Source organism: Mustelus asterias, chromosome 20 (assembly GCF_964213995.1).
Source record: "Mustelus asterias chromosome 20, sMusAst1.hap1.1, whole genome shotgun sequence".
In the NCBI taxonomy this organism is placed as follows: domain Eukaryota; kingdom Metazoa; phylum Chordata; class Chondrichthyes; order Carcharhiniformes; family Triakidae; genus Mustelus; species Mustelus asterias.
Genome location: NC_135820.1, coordinates 72,738,606 through 72,762,216, shown reverse-complemented (window position 1 = coordinate 72,762,216; position 23,611 = coordinate 72,738,606). Strand labels below are relative to the sequence as shown.

At 46.9% G+C, this 23,611-nt stretch overlaps 1 protein-coding gene across 3 annotated transcripts in view; it reads right to left on the bottom strand.

Annotated features, from left to right (window-relative positions):
* Positions 1-21,205: 21,205 nt before the first annotated feature.
* hm13 (histocompatibility (minor) 13) overlaps positions 21,206-23,611 on the bottom strand; it is a 67,384-nt gene continuing 64,978 nt past the window's right edge. For all 3 annotated transcript variants that reach the window (XM_078236845.1, XM_078236846.1, XM_078236847.1), the window contains one exon: positions 21,206-23,327. Coding sequence is in view for 1 of the 3 variants with exons in the window: in XM_078236846.1 (XP_078092972.1) it covers positions 23,243-23,327 (85 nt within the window). In the remaining 2 variants the exon portion in view is untranslated. The remainder of the gene's footprint in view (positions 23,328-23,611) is intronic.

Sequence of the window (23,611 nt, the reverse complement as noted above, 5' to 3'; positions counted from 1 at the left end):
GAGCAACATTTTAAATGTTTCTCTCTTGACGCTTTTCCCTTTATTTGCCAGATTTATTTCTCTCTTCAGCCGAACGCAGGGATCTAATAATAGAGTGGCTGAACCGGCTCAAGGGGTCGAATGGCCTCCTCCTGTTCCTCAGTAATGCCCCAGCCACACCCCTCTGCCCCACCACCGATACCACACCCAGCCACATTGCGAGCTCAGACTGTGAGAGTATAGAAAGAAGAACTTGCATTTACGCTCAGGCGGGCGGCACGGTGGCACAGTGGTCAGCACCGCTGCCTCACATCGCCAGGGACCCGGGTTCGATTCCCGGCTTGGGTCACTGTCTGTGCGGAGTCTGCACGTTCTCCCTGTGTCTGCGTGGGGGTGCTCCGGTTTCCTCCCACACTCCAAAAGACGTGCTGGTTAGGGTGCATTGGCCGCGCTAAATTCTCCCTCAGTGTTACCCGAACAGGCGCCGGAGTGTGGCGACTAGGGGATTTTCACAGTAACTCCATTGCAGTGTTAATGTAAGCCTACTTGTGACACTAATAAATAAACTTTAAAGGTTGGTGCTTCCTAGCCACTTTTGGAGTGGGGTTTTGTCCATAAATCAGCCAAATTGTGAAGGTATCAGAAACGGCGAATGCGAGGAATGTGATGTTGGCCGAGGAATTTGTTTGGTCCGCCAACCAAGAGATCCCTGTCTCCTCTTCAAATAGTGTGACTGAGAGGGCAGACTCAATTCAACATCTTCACCCGAAAGGCACCTCTGACAGTGCTGCATTCCCTCAGTACTGGGCTGGTGCTGCAGTGCAGGCTGGGCCATTCAAGGCTGAGCTAGACAGATTATTGATTGCCAGAGGGGTTAAAGGTTATGAGAGGGTCAGGCAGGAAAGTGGAGATGAGGCCACAATCAGGTCAGCCATGGTCTCATCCAATGGCAGAACAGGATGGATGGGCTGAGTGGCCTCATGATCCTATGAGTTTCAGCCTAGATCACACGCTCAGAGATACTGGAATGGACCTCCTGACTTGTAAGCAACTCAATAAATTGGCACCTAGCAGCCCAGCTGTTCAGAGACATCACAAAACCTGCAAACATGTTAACATGTGACATAAAAGCAGGAAGTTCTGGAAATATTCAGCAGGTCTGGCAGCATCTATGGGGAGAGAAACACAAGAGTTAATGTTTCGAATTGAGCTCGACTCTTTCTCACTGCTGATTTAATATTACTTTTCATTGCTTCCAGCAAAGCCCATTGGACAACAGTCAGTGAGGGAGGGGTGGGAATTTTCCTGTCCCGCCCGCCACGGGAATCGTAGCAGGAAGGGGGCGGACCATGCAAAGGTCCGTTGACATTGGGCGGGATTTTCCGGTTTTTGGGCTGAGCGCGGCCGGAGAATCTCGCCCAGGGAGTGGGGATTCTGACGTACATTTTCTCACTCCGAGCCCACAGGGAACTGAGCAAAGACTGGCCCTGCTTCTGAGTGGGGCTGACTCAGCAGAGATCAAACCCGGCAGACTCTGCTCTGCACGGCAGAGTGGCCACTGACTTCGCCTGCCAGACATCTTTCAACTCGAAAGTATTTAGGGACGTAGGAGTAGACCATTCAGCCCCTCGAGCCTATTCCAGCAGTCAGATAGATCATGGCTGACCCAGCTGTGCCTCAACTCCACCTCCATTCCCTTCATCGCCTTTTCTAACCAAAGCCTACCGATCTCAATCTTGAAAGTTCCAAACAGCCTTCAATACAGCTTTCCAGGGGAGAAAATCCCAGATTTTCACTTCTTCCGCTTGGGCATACTCTCTTCCACCTTCTTCCGTCGGGAAAAAGATACAAAAGTCTGAGGTCGCGTACCAACCGACTCAAGAACAGCTTCTTCCCTGCTGCTGTCAGACTTTTGAATGGACCTATCCTGCATTAAGTTGATCTTTCTCTACACCCTAGCTATGACTGTAACACTACCTTCTGCACTCTCTCCTTTCCTTCTCTATGAACGGTATGCTTTGTCTGTATAGTGTGCAAGGAACAATACTTTTCACTGTATGTTAATACAGGTGACAATAATAAATCAAATCAAAAGATTTCTCTCCAGAATTGGCTGCCTCTAATTTTAAAATTATAAACCCTTAGTTCGCGATCCTTAAGTGTAAGTTTATTTATTAGTGTCACAAGTGGGCTTACATTGACACTGCAATGAAGTTACTGTGAAAATCCCCTAGTCGCCACCTCCCAGCGCCTGTTCGGGTACACTGAGGGAGAATTTAGCATGACCAGTGCACCCTAACCAGCATGTCTTTTGGACTGTGGGAGGAAACCCACGCAGACACGGGGAGAAGGTGCAGAGGCCGCACAGACAGTGACCCCAAGCCGGGAATCGAACCCGGGTCCCTGGCGCTGTGAGGCAGCAGTGCTCACCCACTGTGCCACTGTGCGTGAATGAGTCCTCACTCACTTCAGAGAAAATCCTTTCTCTTATTATCTACACTATTGAAACTTTTGGACATTGCACGCACCTCGATCAGTCCAGCCCTCGATCTTATATATAATGTGAAATTTCAGGTGAAAGCGAACATCCCCCACAACATCACCTCATTCTCTCTGGCTTGCTTATGTGTCACTGACTGGCGCCAGGAGATAATTGATTTTAAAATAATCCTTTGTTTTGGCTTGAACGAAGTTTCCTTTCCCTGCCAACATCCTGAGGGAATTTGATTCAACTCCAGAGTGAGTGGTGAAGCTGTTGGAATCCCTCCGAGTTTAAACACATCTCACAGCTGTTCAGCGCAGTGCTTCAAGGCTACAGGGGCTGCTGGTGTACAGATGTGATATCATTGTACTGGCACCCTTACAGTGTTGCCTTGCTGAGCTCAGTTTCATTCCGAGTTGCCACTGACAAGGAGCACACACACACACCTCAGGGGGTTTTATCAACATATCAATGTTCATGGAGCAATGGTGGTGGTTGGGGGGGTGGGGGAGGTGTTGCAGGGAGGGGGCTCGATGTATCGATTCAGGAAGTGTAGAGGACAATATGCTCTTGTCTACATCAACGGGGACGAAGTAGAAAGGGTCGAGAGCTTCAAGTTTTTAGGTGTCCAGAACACCAACAATCTGTCCTGGTCCCCCCATGCTGACACTATAGTTAAGAAAGTCCACCAACACCTCTACTTTCTCAGAAGACTAAGAAAATTTGGCATGTCAGCTACGACTCTCACCAACTTTTATAGATGCACCATAGAAAGCATTCTTTCTGGTTGTATCACAGCTTGGTATGGCTCCTGCTCTGTCCAAGACCACAAGAAACTACAAAAGGTCGTGAATGTAGCCCAATCCATCACGCAAACCAGCCTCCTATCCATTGATTCTGTCTACACTTCCCGCTGCCTCGGCAAAGCAGCCAGCATAATTAAGGACCCCATACACCCCGGACATTCTCTCTTCCACCTTCTTCCGTCGGGAAAAAGATACAAAGGTTTGAGGTCCTGTACCAACCGACTCAAGAACAGCTCCTACCCTGCTGGCATCAGTCTTTTGAACGGACCTACCTCGTTGAGGTACAACTCTCACCAACTACCTCGTTGAGGTAGGTTGATCTTTCTCTATACCCTAGCTATGACTGTACCATTACATTCTGCACTCTCTCCTTTCCTTCTCTATGAACGTTTTTTTTTGTCTGTATAGCGCGCAAGAAACAATACTTTTCACTGTATACTAATACATGTGACAATAGTAAATGAAATCAAATCAATATTTGGGGAGCAGTTTGGTGCTGGTGCAGGAACGGTTGGGTAAATGGTGGTAGGGAAGGGGGTCCATGGACCAGGCCAGTGCATTCCCCTCACATTCCTGTCCTTCCATAATCATTTACGGGATGTGAGCGTCACTGGCGAGGCCACCATTCATCACCCATCTCTGATTGCCTTTGAGAGTGCGGTGGTGAGCCGCCTTCTTCAATACAACCGAGTGACTGGCTCAGCCGTTTTAGAGGGTAGTTATTTATTCTATTCTTTAAATTTTTTTTTTAATTCACTCATGGGACATGGGTGTCGCTGGGCTGGGCCAGCATTTATTGCCCATCCCTAGTTGACCTTGGAGGGCAGTTGAGAGTCAACCACATTGCTGTGGCTCTGGAGTCACATGTAGGCCAGACCAGATAAGGACGGCAGATTTCCTTCCCTAAAGGACTTTAGTGAACCAGATGGGTTTTTCCGACAATCGACAATGGTTTCATGGTCATCAGTGGATTCTTAATTCCAGATATTTTATATTGAATTCAAATTCCACCATCTGCCCTGGTGGGATTCGAACCCGGGCTCCCAGAACATTAGCTGACTTTCTGGATTAAATTAGCTGTGGGATTGAAGGAGATTACAGAGATCGGGAGGGGTGTTGGATTGGAGGAGATTACAGAGATCGGGAGGGGTGTTGGATTGGAGGAGATTACAGAGGTCGGGAGGGGTTTGGGATTGGAGGGATTGGAAGAGAAGGGTGAGAATTTTAAAATTACGGTGTTGTCAGATTCAGAGTTAAAGCAGGTCAGCGAGAACAAGAGAGAGAATTGTTGGGAAAAGGGGATGAGGTGAAGGATACTGACGGACAATCAAACTTCACCATTCTGACAGGCATGTCATGAGAAACAGTTTGGTTTCTGCGCCAAGCACTTTACCCTGACCTTGGCAACAAGAGTGTGAAGAATGGTGCCTTGCTGTTAATGATTCATGGTAAACGGTGTAACAGGGTCAGTTCAATGTCCTGCTGCCTCTGAGGTGAACAGATCCCCTCCAGTACACAGCCAGAAAAAAAGAAATCTTAGCACAGTTTAATAAGTCACAAATACTGACAGGAATACGATAGACATTTCTTACCCTAGTGGCACCGCGTACTCCCTTTTTAACATCTTTTTGGCAGAATGTTTGATCCACTTGCAGCACTCACTGGATTCATAGAATCCCTGCAGTGCAGAAGGAGGCAATTTGGCCCATCGAGTCTGCACCGACTCTCCGACAGAGGATCCCACCCCCTGCCCTTTCCTGTAACCCCACATATTTACCCCACTAATCCCCCTAACCTACACATCTTTGAACACTAAGGGGCAATTGAGCACGGCCAATCCACCTAACCTAACCATGGGCGGCACGGTAGCACAGTGGTTAGCACTGCTGCTTCACAGCTCCAGGGTCCCGGGTTCGATTCCCGGGTCACTGTCTGTGTAGAGTTTGCACATTCTCCTCGTGTCTGCGTGGGTTTCCTCCGGGTGCTCCGGTTTCCTCCCACAGTCCAAAGTCCAAAGATGTGCAGGTTAGGTTGATTGGCCAGGTTAAAAATTGCCCCTTAGAGTCCTGGGATGCGTAGGTTAGAGGGATTAGTGGGTAAATATGTGGGGGTAGGGCCTGGGTGGGATTGTGGTCGGTGCAGACTCGATGGGCCGAATGGCCTCCTTCTGCACTGTAGGATTTCTATGAATTCTATGAAAACCAGCACGTCTTTCAGACTGTGGGAGGAAACCGGAGCACCCGGAGGAAAAGCCCACGCAGACACGGGGAGAATGTGCAGACTCCGCACAGACAGTCACCGGAGGTTTTGGGTTTCTGCACAATTGAAAACATCTTGGCTCCATTTACCCCTTTGACATTAAAGACTTCTGTCAGGTTACCCCTCAGACATCTCCTTCCTGGACGAAGGGTCATCTAGACTCAAAACGTTGGCTGGAATTTCACCGGCACGCCCGCACCGATTCTGGGGGGGCGGGTAAGGCTCGGAGAACCGCATTCCCCGTTGGCCTCGGGCGGGATTGTACAAACCTCGGGTGGACGTGCCGGTAAAATTCCAGCCGTTGGCCCTATTCTCGCCCCACAGGCGCTGTCAGACCTGCTGAGATTTTCCAGCATTTTCTGTTTTTGTTTCAGATTCCAGCATCTGCAGTATTTTGCTTTTACCCTTTCTGGAGCCTCTAGAATCCTTCTTGATGGTTCTAATTTTTCAGTTTGGCAATCATCCTTTTCTGCATCTTATTACCCCAAGGAAAGTAATAAAGTGTGCAAAGCGATGACTGAAAAAAGACCTGCATTTGTTACAACCTTAGGACATCCAGCACTCACAGTGTAGTCACTAAAGTTAAAGTTTATTTATTAGTCACAAGTGAGGCTTACATTAACACTGCAATGAAGTTACTGTGAAAATCCCCTAGTCGCCACACTCCGGCGCCTGTTCGGGTACACTGAGGGAGAATTTAGCACGGCCAATGCACCCTAACCAGCACGTCTTTCGGACTGTGAGAGGAAACCGGAGCACCCGGAGGAAACCCACACAGACACGGGGAGAACATGCAGACTCCACATAGACAGTGACCCAAGCCGGGAATCAAACCCGGGTCCCTGGCGCTGTGAGGCAGCAGTGCTAACCACTGTGCCACCGTGCTGCCCCATGTATCGGGATACAGTGAAAAGTATTGTTTCTTGCGCACTACACAGACAAAGCATACCGTTCATAGAGTACATAGGGGAGTAGGAAAGGAATTTACCATGGCCAATCAACCTAACACACACATCTTTGGACTGTGTGAGGAAACTGGAGCAGCCCCGGAGGAAACTTACGCAAAAGTTCATAGTCTCACTCTGTGGTCCGGGTACATAATCTAAGGGGCGGCACGGTAGCGCAGTGGTTAGCACTGCTGCTTCACAGCTCCAGGGTCCCGGGTTCGATTCCCGGCTCGGGTCACTGTCTGTGTGGAGTTTGCACATTCTCCTCGTGTCTGCGTGGGTTTCCTCCGGGTGCTCCGGTTTCCTCCCACAGTCCAAAGATGTGCGGGTTAGGTTGATTGGCCAGGTTAAAAATTGCCCCTTAGAATCCTGAGATGTGTAGGTTAGAGGGATTAGCGGGTAAATATGTGGGGGTAGGGCCTGGGTGGGATTGTGGTCGGTGCAGACTCGATGGGCCGAATGGCCTCCTTCTGCACTGTAGGGTTTCTATGATTCTATGATAAGCTGACAGACTAAGTGCCCGTCCGATATTGAGTGCGTGCCGCACTGGTGGAGGGACTGGCTTTTGGATGAGATGTGAAGCTGTGGTCCCTATCTGCCCTCAGGTGGATGTTGAAGGCTTCATGGCAGTATTATGTAGAAGGACAGGGTTTATTTAATTCCCTGGGTCTTTGACTAACATTTATCCGTTAGTCAACATTCCCTCAAACAAATGATTTTGTCATAACCACATTGCTGTTTCTAGGACCTTGCTTCATGCAGTTTGGTGACCCTCCTTCCCACGTTTCAGACACATTACTTCATTGAGGACTTTCGGACAGATTGGAATGATAAAAGAATCACATTTTTTAATTGACTGTGTTGACATGTTGGGGTGTAGTTTTATGTTCTGGTGCATGGATTGCCAGTAGCAGAATGGAACACTTCCCCAGTGTCAGTGTGTGTACTCAGCTCTTTGACTCGTCCACACGATAACCGACTTCGGAAATCCCGCACCAACAATTTGCAAATTTCTGAAAAAAGAGACATGTCGAAGTTTTTCATCTTGTACTCATCAGAACATTTTGTAAGAATGCCAACTGTAAGGAGAAAGTAACAATTCAACGCCAACTGGTGCATTCTCCATTCTCTACCAATCAGAGTCCATAGAACATAGAACTTAGAACACCAACAGGCCCTTCGGCCCACAATGTTGTGCCAAACATTAATAAGGTTCACCATGGTAGGCTTCTGCAGAAAATGCAGATGTATGGGATTGGGGGTGATCTAGGAAATTGGATCAGGAATTGGCTAGCGGATAGGAAACAGAGGGTGGTGGTTGATAGTAAATATTCATCATGGAGTGCGGTTACAAGTGGTGTACCTCAGGGATCTGTTTTGGGGCCACTGCTGTTTGTAATATTTATTAATGATCTGGATGAGGGTATAGTTGGGTGGATTAGCAAATTTGCTGATGACACCAAAGTCGGTGGTGTGGTAGACAGTGAGGAAGGGTGTCGTAGTTTGCAGGAAGACTTAGACAGGTTGCAAAGTTGGGCCGAGAGGTGGCGGATGGAGTTTAATGCGGAGAAGTGTGAGGTAATTCACTTTGGTAGGAATAACAGATGTGTTGAGTATAGGGCTAACGGGAGGACTTTGAGTAGTGTGGAGGAGCAGAGGGATCTAGGTGTATGTGTGCATAGATCCCTGAAGGTTGGGAATCAAGTAGATAGGGTTGTTAAGAAGGCATATGGTGTCTTGGCGTTTATTGGTAGGGGGATTGAATTTAGGAGTCGTGGCGTTATGTTGCAACTGTACACAACTCTGGTGCGGCCGCACTTGGAGTACTGTGTGCAGTTCTGGTCCCCACATTACAGGAAGGATGTGGAGGCTTTGGAGAGGGTGCAGAGGAGGTTTACCAGGATGTTGCCTGGTATGGAGGGGAGATCCTATGAGGAGAGGCTGAGGGATTTGGGATTGTTTTCGCTGGAAAGGCGGCGGCTAAGAGGGGATCTTATTGAAACATATAAGATGATTAGAGGTTTAGATAGGGTGGATAGTGATAGCCTTTTTCCTCTGATGGAGAAATCCAGCACGAGGGGGCATGGCTTTAAATTGAGGGGGGGTAGTTATAGAACCGATGTCAGGGGTAGGTTCTTTACCCAGAGGGTGGTGAGGGATTGGAATGCCCTGCCAGCATCAGTAGTAAATGCGCCTAGTTTGGGGGCGTTTAAGAGATCCGTAGATAGGTTCATGGACGAAAAGAAATTGGTTTAGGTTGGAGGGTCACAGTTTTTTTTTAACTGGTCGGTGCAACATCGTGGGCCGAAGGGCCTGTTCTGCGCTGTAATGTTCTATGTTCTAAACATGACACCAAATTAAACTAATCCCTTCTGCCTGCCCTTGGTCCATATCCCTCTATTCCTTGCATATCTATGTGCTTATCTAAAAGCCCCTTAAACACCCCTATCGTATCTGCCTCCATCACCGTCCCTGGCAGCGCTTTCCAAACGCCTATCACTCTCTGTGTAAAAAACTTGCCCCTCACATCTCCTTTGAACTTTCCCCCTCTCAGTTTAAGTGCAGCCCCCAAGTATTAGACATTTCAACTCTGGGATAAAGTCCGCTTGCCAACCAATCAGCACTCTTCCCATAATTGCAGCTCTGACGAAGGGTCTTCCAGACTCGAAACGTTGGCTCTATTCTCTCCCCACAGATGCTGTCAGACCTGCTGAGATTTTCCAGCATTTTTCTGTTTTTGTTGCAATCAGCACTCTCTTCACATTCAGTACAAATTGTTGTTTTTTTCCTTTTACTGGTATTCTTGCGGAGTGTCCTGATGAGTACAAGATGAAAAGCTTCGACATGTCTCCTTTTTCAGCGATACTCAAGCTCTGTGCTGCCAAACGGCAGCAAGATTTTGCTGTAGCTGCAATCTCAAAAGGCAGACCCTTCTTCCACCTGTATATGTGCCCCCATTCTCCAGACTAGCCACCTCTGTAACCAGCTCTCGTCTTCTGTTGATCCATGCATGCCTTGCCCATTACAAACCTAGTTTGAATGTGTCCAAACTTTGCACTCAAATCCAGGTCACGGAGGTGAAAGTACAGCACGCTAACTCATCACACCATTCAGTTCCCGATGTTCCTTTACTTAAGCGGCAATTGTCATGCGAAATGGCAGCAAGACAAAGATGCAATTAAATCATCGTGGTGTCTGCACAGCAGTAGCAAAGTTTGCTTTGCAAAGTTATCCTCAGCTGTTTTAAGAGACCCTTTCAGGTGGGGATATGAAAAATCCCTTTTGGAACTTTTACAAAGACTATTTCCTCGGGTGGATGGAGCTATTACAAGGGGGCATAACTATAGGGTTCGTGGTGGGAGATATTGGAAGGATATCAGAGGTAGGTTCTTTACGCAGAGAGTGGTTGGGGTGTGGAATGGACTGCCCGCAGTGATAGTGGAGTCAGACACTTTAGGAACATTTAAGCGGTTATTGGATAGGCACATGGAGCACACCAGGATGATAGGGAGTGGGATAGCTTGGTTTCAGATGAAGGTCGGCACAACATCGTGGGCCGAAGGGCCTGTTCTGTGCTGTACTGTTCTATGTTCTAATAGGGAGGCAGCCCTCCCTCCTCCCCTTCCCACTGATGACCAATCGTTATCTCTCTTTCAACACCCCCAACACTAATAATTTGGACGGCTCGGTGGCACAGTGGTTAGCACTGCTGCCTCACTGCATCAGGGACCTGGGTTCGATTCCCAGCTTGGGTCACTGTGCGGAGTTTGCACGTTCTCCCCGTGTCTGCGTGGGTTTCCTCCGGTTGCTCCGGTTTCCTCCCACAGTCTGAAAGACTGTGCTGGTTAGGGTGCATTGGCCGTGCTAAATTCTCCCTCAGTGTACCCGAACAGGCGCCGGAGTGTGGAGACTAGGGGATTTTCACAGTAACTTCACTGCAGTGTCAATGTAAACCTACTTGTGACACTAATAAATAAACGTAAACTTTAAACTTTGTGACACGAATAATAACCCTGAGACATAATTATCATGTTGCTGGGTGTGGGATCTTGCTGTGCGCATATTGGCTTCCACATTTCCTACATTACAGCAGTGACAACACTTTGAAAGTCATTCATACGGCTGTAAAGTGCTTTGGGGTGGACCGCCATTAGGAAGGGCACCTTATAAACATGAGCTTCTTCTCCTGATCACATCACACAGAGCAGCCGAATGAGAAAGATTTTGATTTGATTTGATTTATTATTGTCACATGTATTAACATACAGTGAAAAGTATTGTTTCTTGCGCGCTATACAGACAAAGCATACCGTTCATAGAGAAGGAAACGAGAGAGTGCAGAATGTAGTGTTACAGTCATAGCTAGGGTGTAGAGAAAGATCAACTTAATGCGAGGTAGGTCCATTCAAAAGTCTGACAGCATCAGGGAAGATGCTGTTCTTGAGTCGGTTGGTACCTGACCTCAGACTTTTGTATCTTTTTCCTGAAGGAAGAAGGTGGAAGAGAGAATGTCTGGGGTGCGTGGGGTCCTTAATTATGCTGGCTGCTTTGCCGAGGCAGCGGGAAGTGTCGACAGAGTCAATGGATGGGAGGCTGGTTTGCGTGATGGACTGGGCTACATTCACGACCTTTTGTAGTTCCTTGCGGTCTTGGGCAGAGCAGGAGCCCATACCAAGCTGTGATACAACCAGAAAGAATGCATCTGTAAAAGTTGGTGAGAGTCGTAGCTGACATGCCAAATTTCCTTAGTCTTCTGATGACGTTTCAATATCACAATTTTTAAAATATAAAATGGGCAAACAGAGGCTACTGGGACATGACAGCTTTCACCAGTAACACACAAAAACATCCCAGGGAGCTTCACGGAGTTATGGGGAAGATGGCCACAGAGCCAAAGAGGTGTTTGATTTGATTTGATTTATTATTGTCACATAGAACATAGAACATAGAACAGTACAGCACAGAACAGGCCCTTCGGCCCACGATGTTGTGCCGAGCTTTATCTGAAACCAAGATCAAGCTATCCCACTCCCTATCATCCTGGTGTGCGCCATGTGTCTATCCAATAACTGCTTAAATGTTCCTAAAGTGTCTGACTCCACTACCACTGCAGGCAGTCCATTCCACACCCCAACCACATGTATTAACATACAACGAAAAGTATTGTTTCTTGCGCGCCATACAGACAAAACATACTGTTCATAGAGAAGGAAAGGAGAGAGTGCAGAATGTAGTGTTACAGTCATAGCTAGGGTGTAGATCAAGTTAATGCGAGGTAGGTCCATTCAAAAGTCTGATAAAGTGATTCGGAGTGGTGAATTAAAGCCTGGGAAGAGGTACATTTTGCTGAGGCTTTGAAAGGAAAAGATGTCCAGCGAATTCAGAAGTGGCCTCGGGGTGACTGAAGGCCACAACAGCAGGATGGGAGGTGGAATTTCATAAATTTCATCGAATTTCAACAGTGCAGAAGGAGGCCATTCGGCCCATCAAGCCTGCACTGACCACAATCCCACCCAGGCCCTATCCCTGTAACCCCACCTATTTGCCCTGCTAATCCCCCTGACACTAAGGGGCAATTTAGCACGGCTAATCCACCTAACTCACACATCTTACGGACTGTGGGAGGAAACCGGAGCACCCGGAGGAAACCCACGCTGACACGGGAAGACACATGCAAACTCCGCACAGACAGTCACCCAAGCCGGGGATCGAACCCGGGTCTCTGGCGCTGTGAGGCAGCAGTGCTAACCACTGTGCCACCGTGCCGGCCCCGAGGTAAGTGTTCATGAAAACACAACACAGACAGGAAATGTTTTACAGATAAAACTAAGATAAAGCGTAAAGGCGTCTTTAAAAAAACAGAAGGATAGGACATGTTATCAATTATTGATACACTAAAGATTTACGAGAATATGCAATGTCTCCGGGACTCGGGCCAACAGGACTTGTACTGGAGGCCTGAAGTAATCTCTTTGAGTCCTTGGACATGTCGCCATCTGCCAACCTGTTCCAGATTTCCGTTTAAATCTCTTCAGTTCAGCTTCCTGTTGCATTAAAAGATGACCGTCCTGGTCAAACAATGACCGATCACACTCTCTGTAACTGGTGACACTGTTGGTTTATTCCTCTTCCATTGCTCCTGTGGTTGAGAAAAACACTATCCTCCATCAGTTGGCACGGTGGCACAATGGTTAGTGCAGCTGCTTCACAGCGCCAGGGACCCGGGTTCGATTCCGGCCTCGGGTCACTGTCTGCACATAATCATAGAATCCCTACAGTGCAGAAGGAGGCCACTCAGCCCATCTAGTCCGCACTGACCACAAGCCCACCCAGGCCCCATCCCCATAACCCCATGCATTTACCCTCACTAATCCCCCTGACACTAAGGGGCAATTTGCATGGGCAATTCACCTAACCCGCACATCTTTGGACTGTGGGAGGAATCCAGAGCACCCGGAGGAAACCCAACGCAGACACGGGGAGAACGTGCGAAATCCACACCAACAGTGACCCAAGCCGGGAATTGAACCCGGCTCCCTGGAGCTGTGAGGCAGCAGTGCTAACCACTGTGCTACCGTGCTGCCCCGTGTCAGCGTGGGTTTCCTCCAGGTGCTCTGGTTTCATCCCACAGTCCAAAGATGTGTGGGTTAGGTTGATTGGCCATGCTAAATTGCCCATTAGTGTCCCAGGTTAGGGGTAAGCAGAGTATGGGGTTAGGGTCCGAGTAGGATGCTCTGTTGGAGAGTTGGTGCAGACTCAATGGGCCTCTTCAGCACTGTAGGGATTCTATGATAACTTCCGCAACCCACAGAGTGGGTTCAAACCCCACATCCGGTCCTTTACCAAGGCTGCTAACTTCCAAATATTTTTTTTTGTTTTATTACAGATAAGATTAGATTTCTCCAATATTCTCCGAGTCTCATTTAATGTCTGTTATAGCTCCATGGTAACAGGTTAAACCAGAGTTCAAAGGGTTCTGGATTCAAACCCCTCCAGTAGGACTTGTGCTCCTGTGCAGTGCTGAGGGAGTGTTACACAGTCAGCAGTGCAGTCTTCTGGATGTCAAACTGAGATCCTTAATGCTCCTGTGTAAAAGATCCCACCGCACTATCCAAAAAGCTGGGAGCTGTTCCAGTGTCCTTGCCAACGTTTATCCTTCAATCAACCTTACCAAAACAATTAGAATCAAAGAAATATACAATCCCTACAGTGCAGAAGGAGGCCATTCAGCCCATCGAGACTGCACTGACAACAATCCCACCCAGGTCCTATCCCCGTAACCCCACATATTTACCCTGCCAATCCCCCTGACACTAAGGGGCAATTTAGCACGGCCAATGCACCCTAACCAGCACGTCTTCCTGAATGTGGGAGGAAACCGGAGCACCCGGAGGAAACCCAACGCAGACACGGGGAGAACGTGCAGACTCCACACAGACAGGGACCCAAGGCCGGAATTGAACCCGGGTCCCTGTAAGGCAGCAGTGCTAACCACTGTGTCGCCATTGGACATTTATCTCACTATTCTTTCAGGGACATTGCACAAGAGAAGTTCCGACTTCCTTTCGCTGGTTTCCCCTCCTGCACTCTCACCTTTAAAGTCTCTTTCTGCAATTCTCACCCTGGCCAGCAGAGGGACCAATGGAGTATTTCACATCATGTCTCTCCCACTCCGCACCGTGACAGCTTCCCTGTGGTATCAGGTATCAAGAGTTTTAAAAATGATAATGCCATAGAAGCTCACAAGAGGCCATTCAGACCATTATGTAGCTCTTCTATCACACGCCCTCCCTCCTTTTTAGGGGTGGCACAGTGGTTAGCACTGCTGCCTCGCAACCCCATTCCTGGCTTGGGTCACTGTCTGTGTGGAGTCTGCACCTTCTCCCCGTGTCTGCGTGGGTTTCCTCCAGGTTCCTCCCACAGTCCAAAAGACGTGCTGGTTAGGTGCATTGGCCGTGCTAAATTGCTCCTTAGTGTCAGAGGGATTAGCAGGGTAAATATGTGAGGTTATGGGGCATAGATCAGTTAGATAGCCAATATCTTTTCCCAAAGGTAGGGGGAGTCTAAAACCAGAGGGCATAGGTTTAAGGTGAGAGGGGAGAGATACAAAAGGGTCCAGAGGTGCAATTTTTTCTCACAGAGGGTGGTGAGTGTCTGGAACAAGCTGCCAGAGGTAGCAGTAGAGGCGGGTACAATTTTGTCTTTTAAAAAGCATTTAGACAGTTACACGGGTAAGATGGGTATAGAGGGATATGGGCCAAATGTGGGCAATTGGGAATAGCTTAGTGATAAAAACTGGGCAGCTTGGACAAGCTGGGCCAAAGGCCTGTTTCCATGCTGTAAACATTTATGAATCTATGGGGAGTCAGAGAGAGTGGTGAAGATGTGGAACTCTTTGCCGCAGAAGGCTGTGGAGGCCAGGTCATTGAGTGTCTTTAAGACAGAGATAGATAGGTTCTTGATTAATAAGGGGATCAGGGGTTATGGGGAAAAGGCAGGAGAATGGGGATGAGAAAAATATCAGCCACGATTGAATGGCGGAGCAGACTCGATGGGCCGAGTGGCCTCATTCTGCTCCTATGTCTTATGGGATAGGGGTGAGATTGTTGTCGGTGCAGGTTCAATGGGCTGAATGGCCTCCTTCTGCACTGGAGGGATTCTATTCTATTCTAAACTTGCACTTTTTCGAACTTCACAACGACAGGAATGAACATTGTTCACATTTACATCAATCTTGGAAATTACTTTTGGAGGAAATGTTGCCAATTTGCGTGAAACACTTTTGCTGAGAATCTAAATCTGCTTTAATGTGATGTCAGCCTGATGTGGAGATGCCGGCGTTGGACTGGGGTAAACACAGTAAGAAGTTTAACAACACCAGGTTAAAGTCCAACAGGTTTATTTGGTAGCAAAAGCCACACAAGCTTTCGGAGCTGTTCTCTTCCTGTTGGGGAGCACTTCAGCGGTCACGGGCATTCGGCCTCTGATATTCGGGTAAGCGTTCTCCAAGGCGGCCTTCGCAACACACGACAGCGCAGAGTCACTGAGCAGAAACTGATAGCCAAGTTCCGCACACACGAGGTCGGCCTCAACCGGGATATTGGGTTCATGTCACACTATTTGTAACTCCCACAGTTGCCTGGACCTGCAGAGTTTCACTGGCTGTCTTGTCTGGAGACAATACACATCTTTTTAGCCTGTCTTGATGCTCTCTCCACTCACATTGTTTTGTTTCTTAAAGACTTGATTAGTTGTAAGTATTCGCATTCCAACCATTATTCATGTAAATTGAGTCTGTGTCTTTATAAGCTCTGTTTGTGAACAGAATTCCCACTCACCTGAAGAAGGGACTTAGAGCTCCGAAAGCTTGTGTGGCTTTTGCTACCAAATAAACCTGTTGGACTTTAACCTGGTGTTGTTAAACTTCTTACTATGTCAGCCTGATGCAGGGGGAATAAAAGCAATTTCAGTGGGAAGTACAGAAGTGATTTGTAGCTCAATGGCTCCCTCTAGTGCATGATTGGTTAAATTAACCTTTCACATCTTAAAAAAGTTTTCCCAAAGTTTTCTCCCTTGAATCTGGTTGAGTGACCAGAATACCAAAATAACGCACTGACGAAGGCTCATTTAGACTCGAAACATCAGCTCTACTCTCTCTCTCTCTCTCTACAGATGCTATCAGATTGCTGAGATTTTCCAGCATTTTTCTGTTTTTGTTTCAGATTCCAGCATCCGCAGTATTTTGCGTTTACTAGGATAATGTTCAAGCTGGATTGCTGGCTCCGAGCCATTCCACAAGGCAGGAGAAATCATCATCCCTGGTCCATTGTCTTTTAACCTGCAGCACCTTTCCACATCCTCCGCTGTCCCAATGCGCTTCACAAAGTGCTGTTGAGGCATATTTGTTTGTGTAACCACAGCAGCCAGTTTCAGCACAGCAAGACTCCACAGTGTCAGCGATGAGACAAATGACCAACAGCTTTGGTCTGTAAGGGGCGAACGTGAGCCAGAGCAGCAGCCTCTTCCAGTGAAAGCACCTTGGGATCTCCATCCCTAGGGCCTCAGTTTAACATTGCCAGGGCTCCCTCAATACTCAGTGCCGAGCGTGGGGCTTGGATATCAATCTTTTAACTGAGCCGTTGCCTACAAAATATCATTGAGAGGCCCGCCCATTAGGCACATGCTCACCTTGGGGCAGCACAGTGGTTAGCGCTGCTGCCTCACAGCGCCAGGGACCCAGGTTCGATTCCCAGCTTGGGTCACTGTGCAGAGTTTGCACATTCTCCCAGTGTCTGCGTGGGTTTCCTCCGGGTGCTCTGGTTTCCTCCCACAGTCCAAAAGACGTGCTGATTAGGTGCATTGGCCATGCTAAATTCTCCCTCCGTGCACCCGAACAGGCACCGGAGTGTGGCAACTAGGGGATTTTCACAGTAACTTCATTGCAGTGTTAATGTAAGCCTACTTGTGACACTAATAAATAAACTTGTGGACTGGGGGGAGTATAATGCATTGCAGAGAAATATGTGACAGGGGAGAAAACAACAGCTGAAAAGGTAAAGACTTTAAAATGAAATAAAGAATAAAGTGAGGTTAATTGCTTGGCTTTGATGTTCGTTTTTGAAGTAAAAATTTTATTTGTCTCAAGTAGGCTTACATTAACACTGCAATGAAGTTACTGTGAAAATCCCCGAGTTGACACACTCCGGCGTCTGTTCGGGTACACTGAGGGAGAATTTAGCACGGCCAATGCACCCTAACCAGCACGTCTTTCAGACTGTGGGAGGAAACCAAAACAGACACGGGGAGAATGTGCAAACTCCACACAGACAGTGACCCAAGCCAGGAATCAAACCCAGGTCTCTGGCAGTGTGAGGCAACAGTGCTAACCACTGCACCACCCATGCTTACTCCATTCCCATGGAGTTGTTCTGTACTGTGTTAGCACCTTTGGGGTTTTATTTTAAAAAAAACTCAGGTTTCAAAATTCTGCAGGGGTTAAGTTTATTCACAGACAGACAAAAAGTGCAGAATGTGTTAACCAATTCTCAAAGCAAGTTCATTGCACCATTCAAATAGCTTGAGCGTCGCCACCTGGTGGCTCTGTTGATCTGAGCTGCACGGCAGAAGATGGCAACTTCATTCTCCTGCTCACACAGAGACAGCAGATTTCAGTTCATATTGCAGTAAGGGAGCTTCCAGCAGCATTGGCTAGGAAATGGAAAATAAACAACTGATGTTGATATGAATCATTTTAATAGGGGTAAACTGTCTGGCATTTGGAAGAGATAGATGTGCCACACAAAAATGGTAGGTCCGGTCAGAGATGGTTTTTTAAGAAGCTATGTATGTTCTTAAAAAAAAGTGGTGGAACAGTTTTGGGAGGGAACCCTGGGACCCAGGCTGCTATCGAGGCAAAAATCAAAGAAAAAGCATGTTCCAGTATTGAATGGCGGAGGAGGCTCGAGGGGGCCAGATGGCCTACTCCTAGTTCTTATGAAAAAGTTGCTCAGTGGTGCAGGGAATTATCACCGAGTAGGGTTGGATAAGGTTGCAGAGTCCTAAAATGAGATAGTTTTAATTCTACGCAGTGGATGCCAGTCTAAGTCAGCGCACTCAGCCGTAGCAATCTCACCTCTGAAAGTGGGGTCCCAAGTCACACTTCAGACACTGGGGGACAGGCCTCGGAATGAGACTTCAGTGCAGTGCTGAAGGGAATGCTGCACTGTCTGCTGTCATTTGAGTGAGATCTTAAACCGTTGCTCTGGCTGCCTTCTCAGGTGGATGCAAAAGATCCAGGGCCACCGTGGGGACAGCACGGTGGTTAGCACTGCTGCCTCACAGCGCCAGGGACCCGGGTTCGATTGTGGCCTCGGGTCACTGTCTGAGCGGAGTCTGCACATTCTCCCCGTGTCTGAGTGGATTTCCTCCGGGTGCTCCGGTTTCCTGCCACACTCCAAATATGTGCGGGTTAGGTTGATTGGCCATGTTAAATTGACCCTAGTGTCAGGGGGATTAGCAGGGTAAATAGGAGGTTACAGGAATGGGGCCTGGGTGGGATTGTGATCGATGCAGACGCAATGGGCCGAAAGGGCTCCTTCTGCATGGTAGGGATTCTATGATTCTTGATTCTATTTTGAAAAAGTGGGGAGTTCTTGATGGCGTCCTGGCCCTAATCTTGATCACCTTATAGTTTGTGGGGACTTGCTGTACTCAGACTAGCTACCACAGTTTTTCCTACACTAGGATTCCCAAATCACTTTAGAGCCAGTGGAATTTCACAGTAACTTCATTGCAGTGTTAATTAAGCCTTACTTGTGACTAATAAATAAAATAAAAACTCTATAAAAATAAAACTAAATCAGTCATTTAGTGAGAAAAGCAGTGATTACAATTGTGTGGAACTTCCCAAATTACATGCATGCAGTGGAATTTTGCGTTAGCAAGAAGAATGCAACGTAAGAAGCCGTTAAGCCTCTCACAAGAACTCACTCCCAATTAGTATGTGGTGTTCTTTTCGCTGTGACGTATATCATAATCGGCGACATAGCAACCAGGAACCTGGGTGGATCACCTGACCTGGTCCCAGGTAGTCAAGTCAACTGCAATGTCACCCCAGCTGAGATCGACAAATACAGAGAGTGGATATGTACCTTGTACCTTATTACTCAGCTGATCTCTCAAGTACAAAATGTCTAAACCAATCTCATGACGGTGGGTGGAACCCATGATGTGTTCTTGATAAGATACCTTTCTCGAGAGGTGGTGTGTCGAGGAGTAAATAAGAAGACGGCAGCAATGTTCAATGCAGACTGACAGTGGTGCACACCACAATTTATTACAAATCAATCACAGCTCCTCACCAGAGAAGCCAGTTATACTACAATAATGAAAAGCGGGGTGAGTGGGGGGGAGGGGGGGGGGGGGGGGGGAAGCGAGAGAAAGGACCAACCCCAGAATGTGAACAGAGAGTGCAGACATTTAAAAAGTACTAAATCCCCTTCTGTTACAAACAGAAAATAATTTTTAAATTTTAGCCACACCTAACCTCCAATTGATACAAGACAGATGAATCTAAAACACACTACAATGGCTAACCCCCTTCATTAGGATAAAAGGGTAACAGAAAGGGAGAGGAAGTCCCTTTTCCACAGAGTGAAAATTAAAAAGTATTCCACAGGCATCAGGCAAGGAGTTTCCGATGCCATCATCAATTCGTCCTTTGTAAAAGCAGACTTTCGGCTAAACATACAAGTCAAAAATAAAATAAAATCTCCCTGGTACACCCTTCCCACACCTAAAAAAAAAAAATCTCCTCCATCATCTGCCTGGGCCATTACAGAACTGGGAGGAATCCAAAAAGGTATGTACATTTCATCTGAAAGCTACAAATGTTGTGCCCACGAAGGGGAAAGATGTCAGCAACGGGGCAAAGGAACATTGTGAACAACAATAGAATTAAATACCTTCTGATCAGGTACAGCATAATATTCACAGATATAGGCCAAGTGGAGGGAAATGGGATTAATGCGCCTTCTGCTGGTGGTTACTGTTGGTGCAGACTTGATGGGCCGAAGGGCCTTTTCTGCACTGTACCAACATGACTCTAATAAGATGCTCACCACCGCCTCCCCACCCCCCCAATCTTCACTCTAGCCGCATGAGCACCCAACACTGCAGTTAAGAGTGACGTTCCCCACTCCCCCACCACATCCTACATTGGCTATCCAGCGCCAACCTACTGCCCAGTAGCTGCTTTAGCACCCAGTGAACTTTTTTTGGATGATGTTACAGCATCGTAACTATACTGAACCTTTAGGGACACGAGTAGTCTTTGAGGATACGGCTTCGCTGGAAGTCACCTATCCAAAACTAATGTTAAACTAATTGCAAGCTTAAAAAAGAAAATCAATAGGGTCACTGAAATATTTATACTGAACCCAAACAGCTTAACCTAATGGAATTTCATTTACAAAAAAGAAAACGACCAGAGGCTGACAATGCCATTCAGGAACATCATTTTTTTTTGTAACAAATGGATTTCAGATACACCATTTAACCATCTTCGCAGAGAGGGGGATAAAAGGTTAACAGACACGAGCAAAAGCTCAATTTCAGCAGCTGTTTTGAGAGAAAATACTTAAAAAAAGGGAGTAATATCGTCTCGGCCTTTTGGCTAAGATCAAGTGTAGTTTGGGTCGCCTGCGCTTGGTCGAGGTCATTGGGTCGCATTATGGGCTTCATTTTCATATGAAGCAATTTTTATAAAGCGACATCTCGGCCTTTTGGCTGAGATGCAGATGAGATCAAGTCTTGGAGGAGGAAGACCTGCGCCTCCTCCAATCAGCTTGGCTCATGTAGATCAGGCCCAAGACAGGGTAGAGGCTTGCATGCCCTGTCTTGTCAGCCTGGATCGGAAATGTCTCAACTTGTTGAGACTCTGAATTGGACTTGATTTGATTGAATTGGAAAAGTATTTTAAAAAATATCTACTCTTTTCCCCCGCCCCACAGCCCATCTTCAAACAGTAACATTTCTGGTGCCTCCCAAGGACCCTGGATCCCCAAACATTTTAAAGTTGGGATGCAAAGCAAAAGCTAAAAATCAGGCATGGGTTTTGAAATTCTGAACTTGAATATGGTGCATTCACCCTGAGTGCAAGGTGGTATTAGTCAAGGCGACCAATATCTTCCAATCACAGAGCAAATTAATACACTAGCGACACTACATTTAACACCCATCAGCAGCCTGTTTAATTTATTGAAAGGTGCCAATGTAGATTCTCAGAAAAAAAATCTACCAGATAAAATATTGGCGAGGAAGACTTTTCTGCTCGACTCGCCTCATTCACTTAGCGAAACCTCTAGCTCCTTACCCCAATACAACATTTAACCAACCGTCCCTTCAATGCCAAAATCTCTTACATCACCTGGAGGCCCATTCCAAGCGTTAACGCTCAACTTGCATTCCCCACGCAAAAAAAAAAAAGCACACAGTGGGGGAAAACAAAGGAAAATTCAGAGGATTAGCAAACAGAAAAGAAAAATCCCCAATGACACTGCAAGGTTTCCTTAACCATCCGGTGTCCCACTGTTGAGGGAAGCAACCAAGCTCGAGGGCACTGGATGTTATCAGGGTTCTTGGCATGTGCTCCCGTGCAGTCCACGGCGGGTGTGACAAGACAGGGGCAAGTACGAGCCTGGAAAGATCAAGACAGGGAACCTCTGAAGCATAGCTTGGCCTAAACTGAGAAAGGTTGGTAAAGTTTCCCCCGAAACAGAGTCTCCACTGCTGCCACAGTGTGGATGTGTGGCAGCAGTGGAGACTTTGTGCGGTCTAGTCAGAAGAAATGCGTACGAAATTCTCCAATACTTCACTGGATTGAAAGACGCTGTGTAGCATATTACAGTGCAACACTGACCAAGAAGCAGTGTTCGATTCCTGGTGTACGCATGTTCAGCTTGGTGGTTTGAACACTTAAGTTTATTCCAGCATTCCAGACTGAGAGAGGGGGGGGGGGGGGGGGGGTGCCTCAGCAGGAACCTGGACACACGTGGGTACTGGGTGAAGATGGGGAGCGGATCAGATCCGATGGGGCCCCCCCGCAACACTTACTGTCCAGGCTGGCACCTGAATAACCCCACTGGGCAAGTCCTGGAGGGCATGCTGCCACTTTGGGAGCAGTCAGTGTCTGGATGAGAAAAGAAAGCAAAAAAATAGTAAAATGATACAACTGTTATATGCACCGCATTAGGCTCTGGGTCCTCCATAAGCTACAAACAATTCTACAGACATGATACTAACACACACACACATTCAACATACATACATTTAGTCTTAACTCTGTGGTGAATACTTATGCTGAATGAGTCACAGTCAGACAACACATCATTGGCTTGGTACATACATACATACATATATATATATTCATATCAGTTGATATTCCTGTTGTCTGTGAAAATTAAAGCTACAAAGGAATTTCTTTAAAAGTTGCTGTTAATAATCTGTTTATATCATCTGCTGTCGCTTGGGAAGGTAGCTCAGATCATCTTTTGTTTCACAAACAAACGCAGGAAAAGTGAAGGTTGTCCATTAGCTTGAAGCAAAAGCAGTTCCAGTATATAGGTTACCTATAAAAAAACTGCAGTATACGTCTGCAGTTAAAATTCCCCCCATCACTTCCTGCTTACGTTATAGGCATCGAGTCCAAGCAAGGTCACAAGTTGTGTCATTGGTCATGGGAGTTTTATATTTAAAAAAAAAACTATCTATTTAATTCCCTTTTAAAAACCACACAAAAGTCTACGAGCAAAAGCAGTCACATAAAAAGAAACAGCCGAGGAATTTATTTGTTTAAAATACACGTTTGTAACATGGACTAGGTGCACAGCTGTTTAAAATTTCAGTTTTCCGCATTTGTTTGTGAAGCAAAATACAAAGACTGGTGCTTTTGAATTCAAAAAAGGGTCATGATCACTTTAATCCGTTCAAAATAAATTAAAAAATACAGATAGGCACTGGTGCAACCCCTCAGGTCTGTTTTTTCTCTTTAAACACAATCAGTTGGCACATTCATAGAAAATAGTCAAGAATAACTAGCACTGTAGCATGATGTAATAAAATACTTTTGTTTGCCCACAAGTTGCCAGGGACACAAGACACATGACCATCTCAGTACAATAAAAGGTATCTGCATGAAATGAACACAAAGTAGGCAGATGGGAGTGAGGGTATTTTTTTTTAAAAAGTTGATTGCTTCATGGTATCTCCCTTTACTGCTCCTTCTTGTTTTCTTTCAAATCGTCTGTGGCTTCATCCAAAAGCTCTTTGTCGCAAACGGCAGCCTTTTCTTCATACCTGTGTTTGGAAACGAGGTGGAAATTAAAAAGGCGTCCGAAAAGTTATCAAAATAAATGCTAATACTGAGAAAGCGAACTGCTTTCTTTTTAATTCCCCCCCCCCCCCATTATCCTCAAAAGGCACGGCTTCCCAGGAGTCAGGACGGTGATGCAACACGATCCCGGGTCCTAAATCCCTGTCTCCTCAATCCCCGTCTCCTCTGATGAAACTTTCGCTAGTTGGCATGAGTGACATGTCAAGTGTCCATGGCCCACTTCAAGAAGCGGAAGTTAATTAAAAAC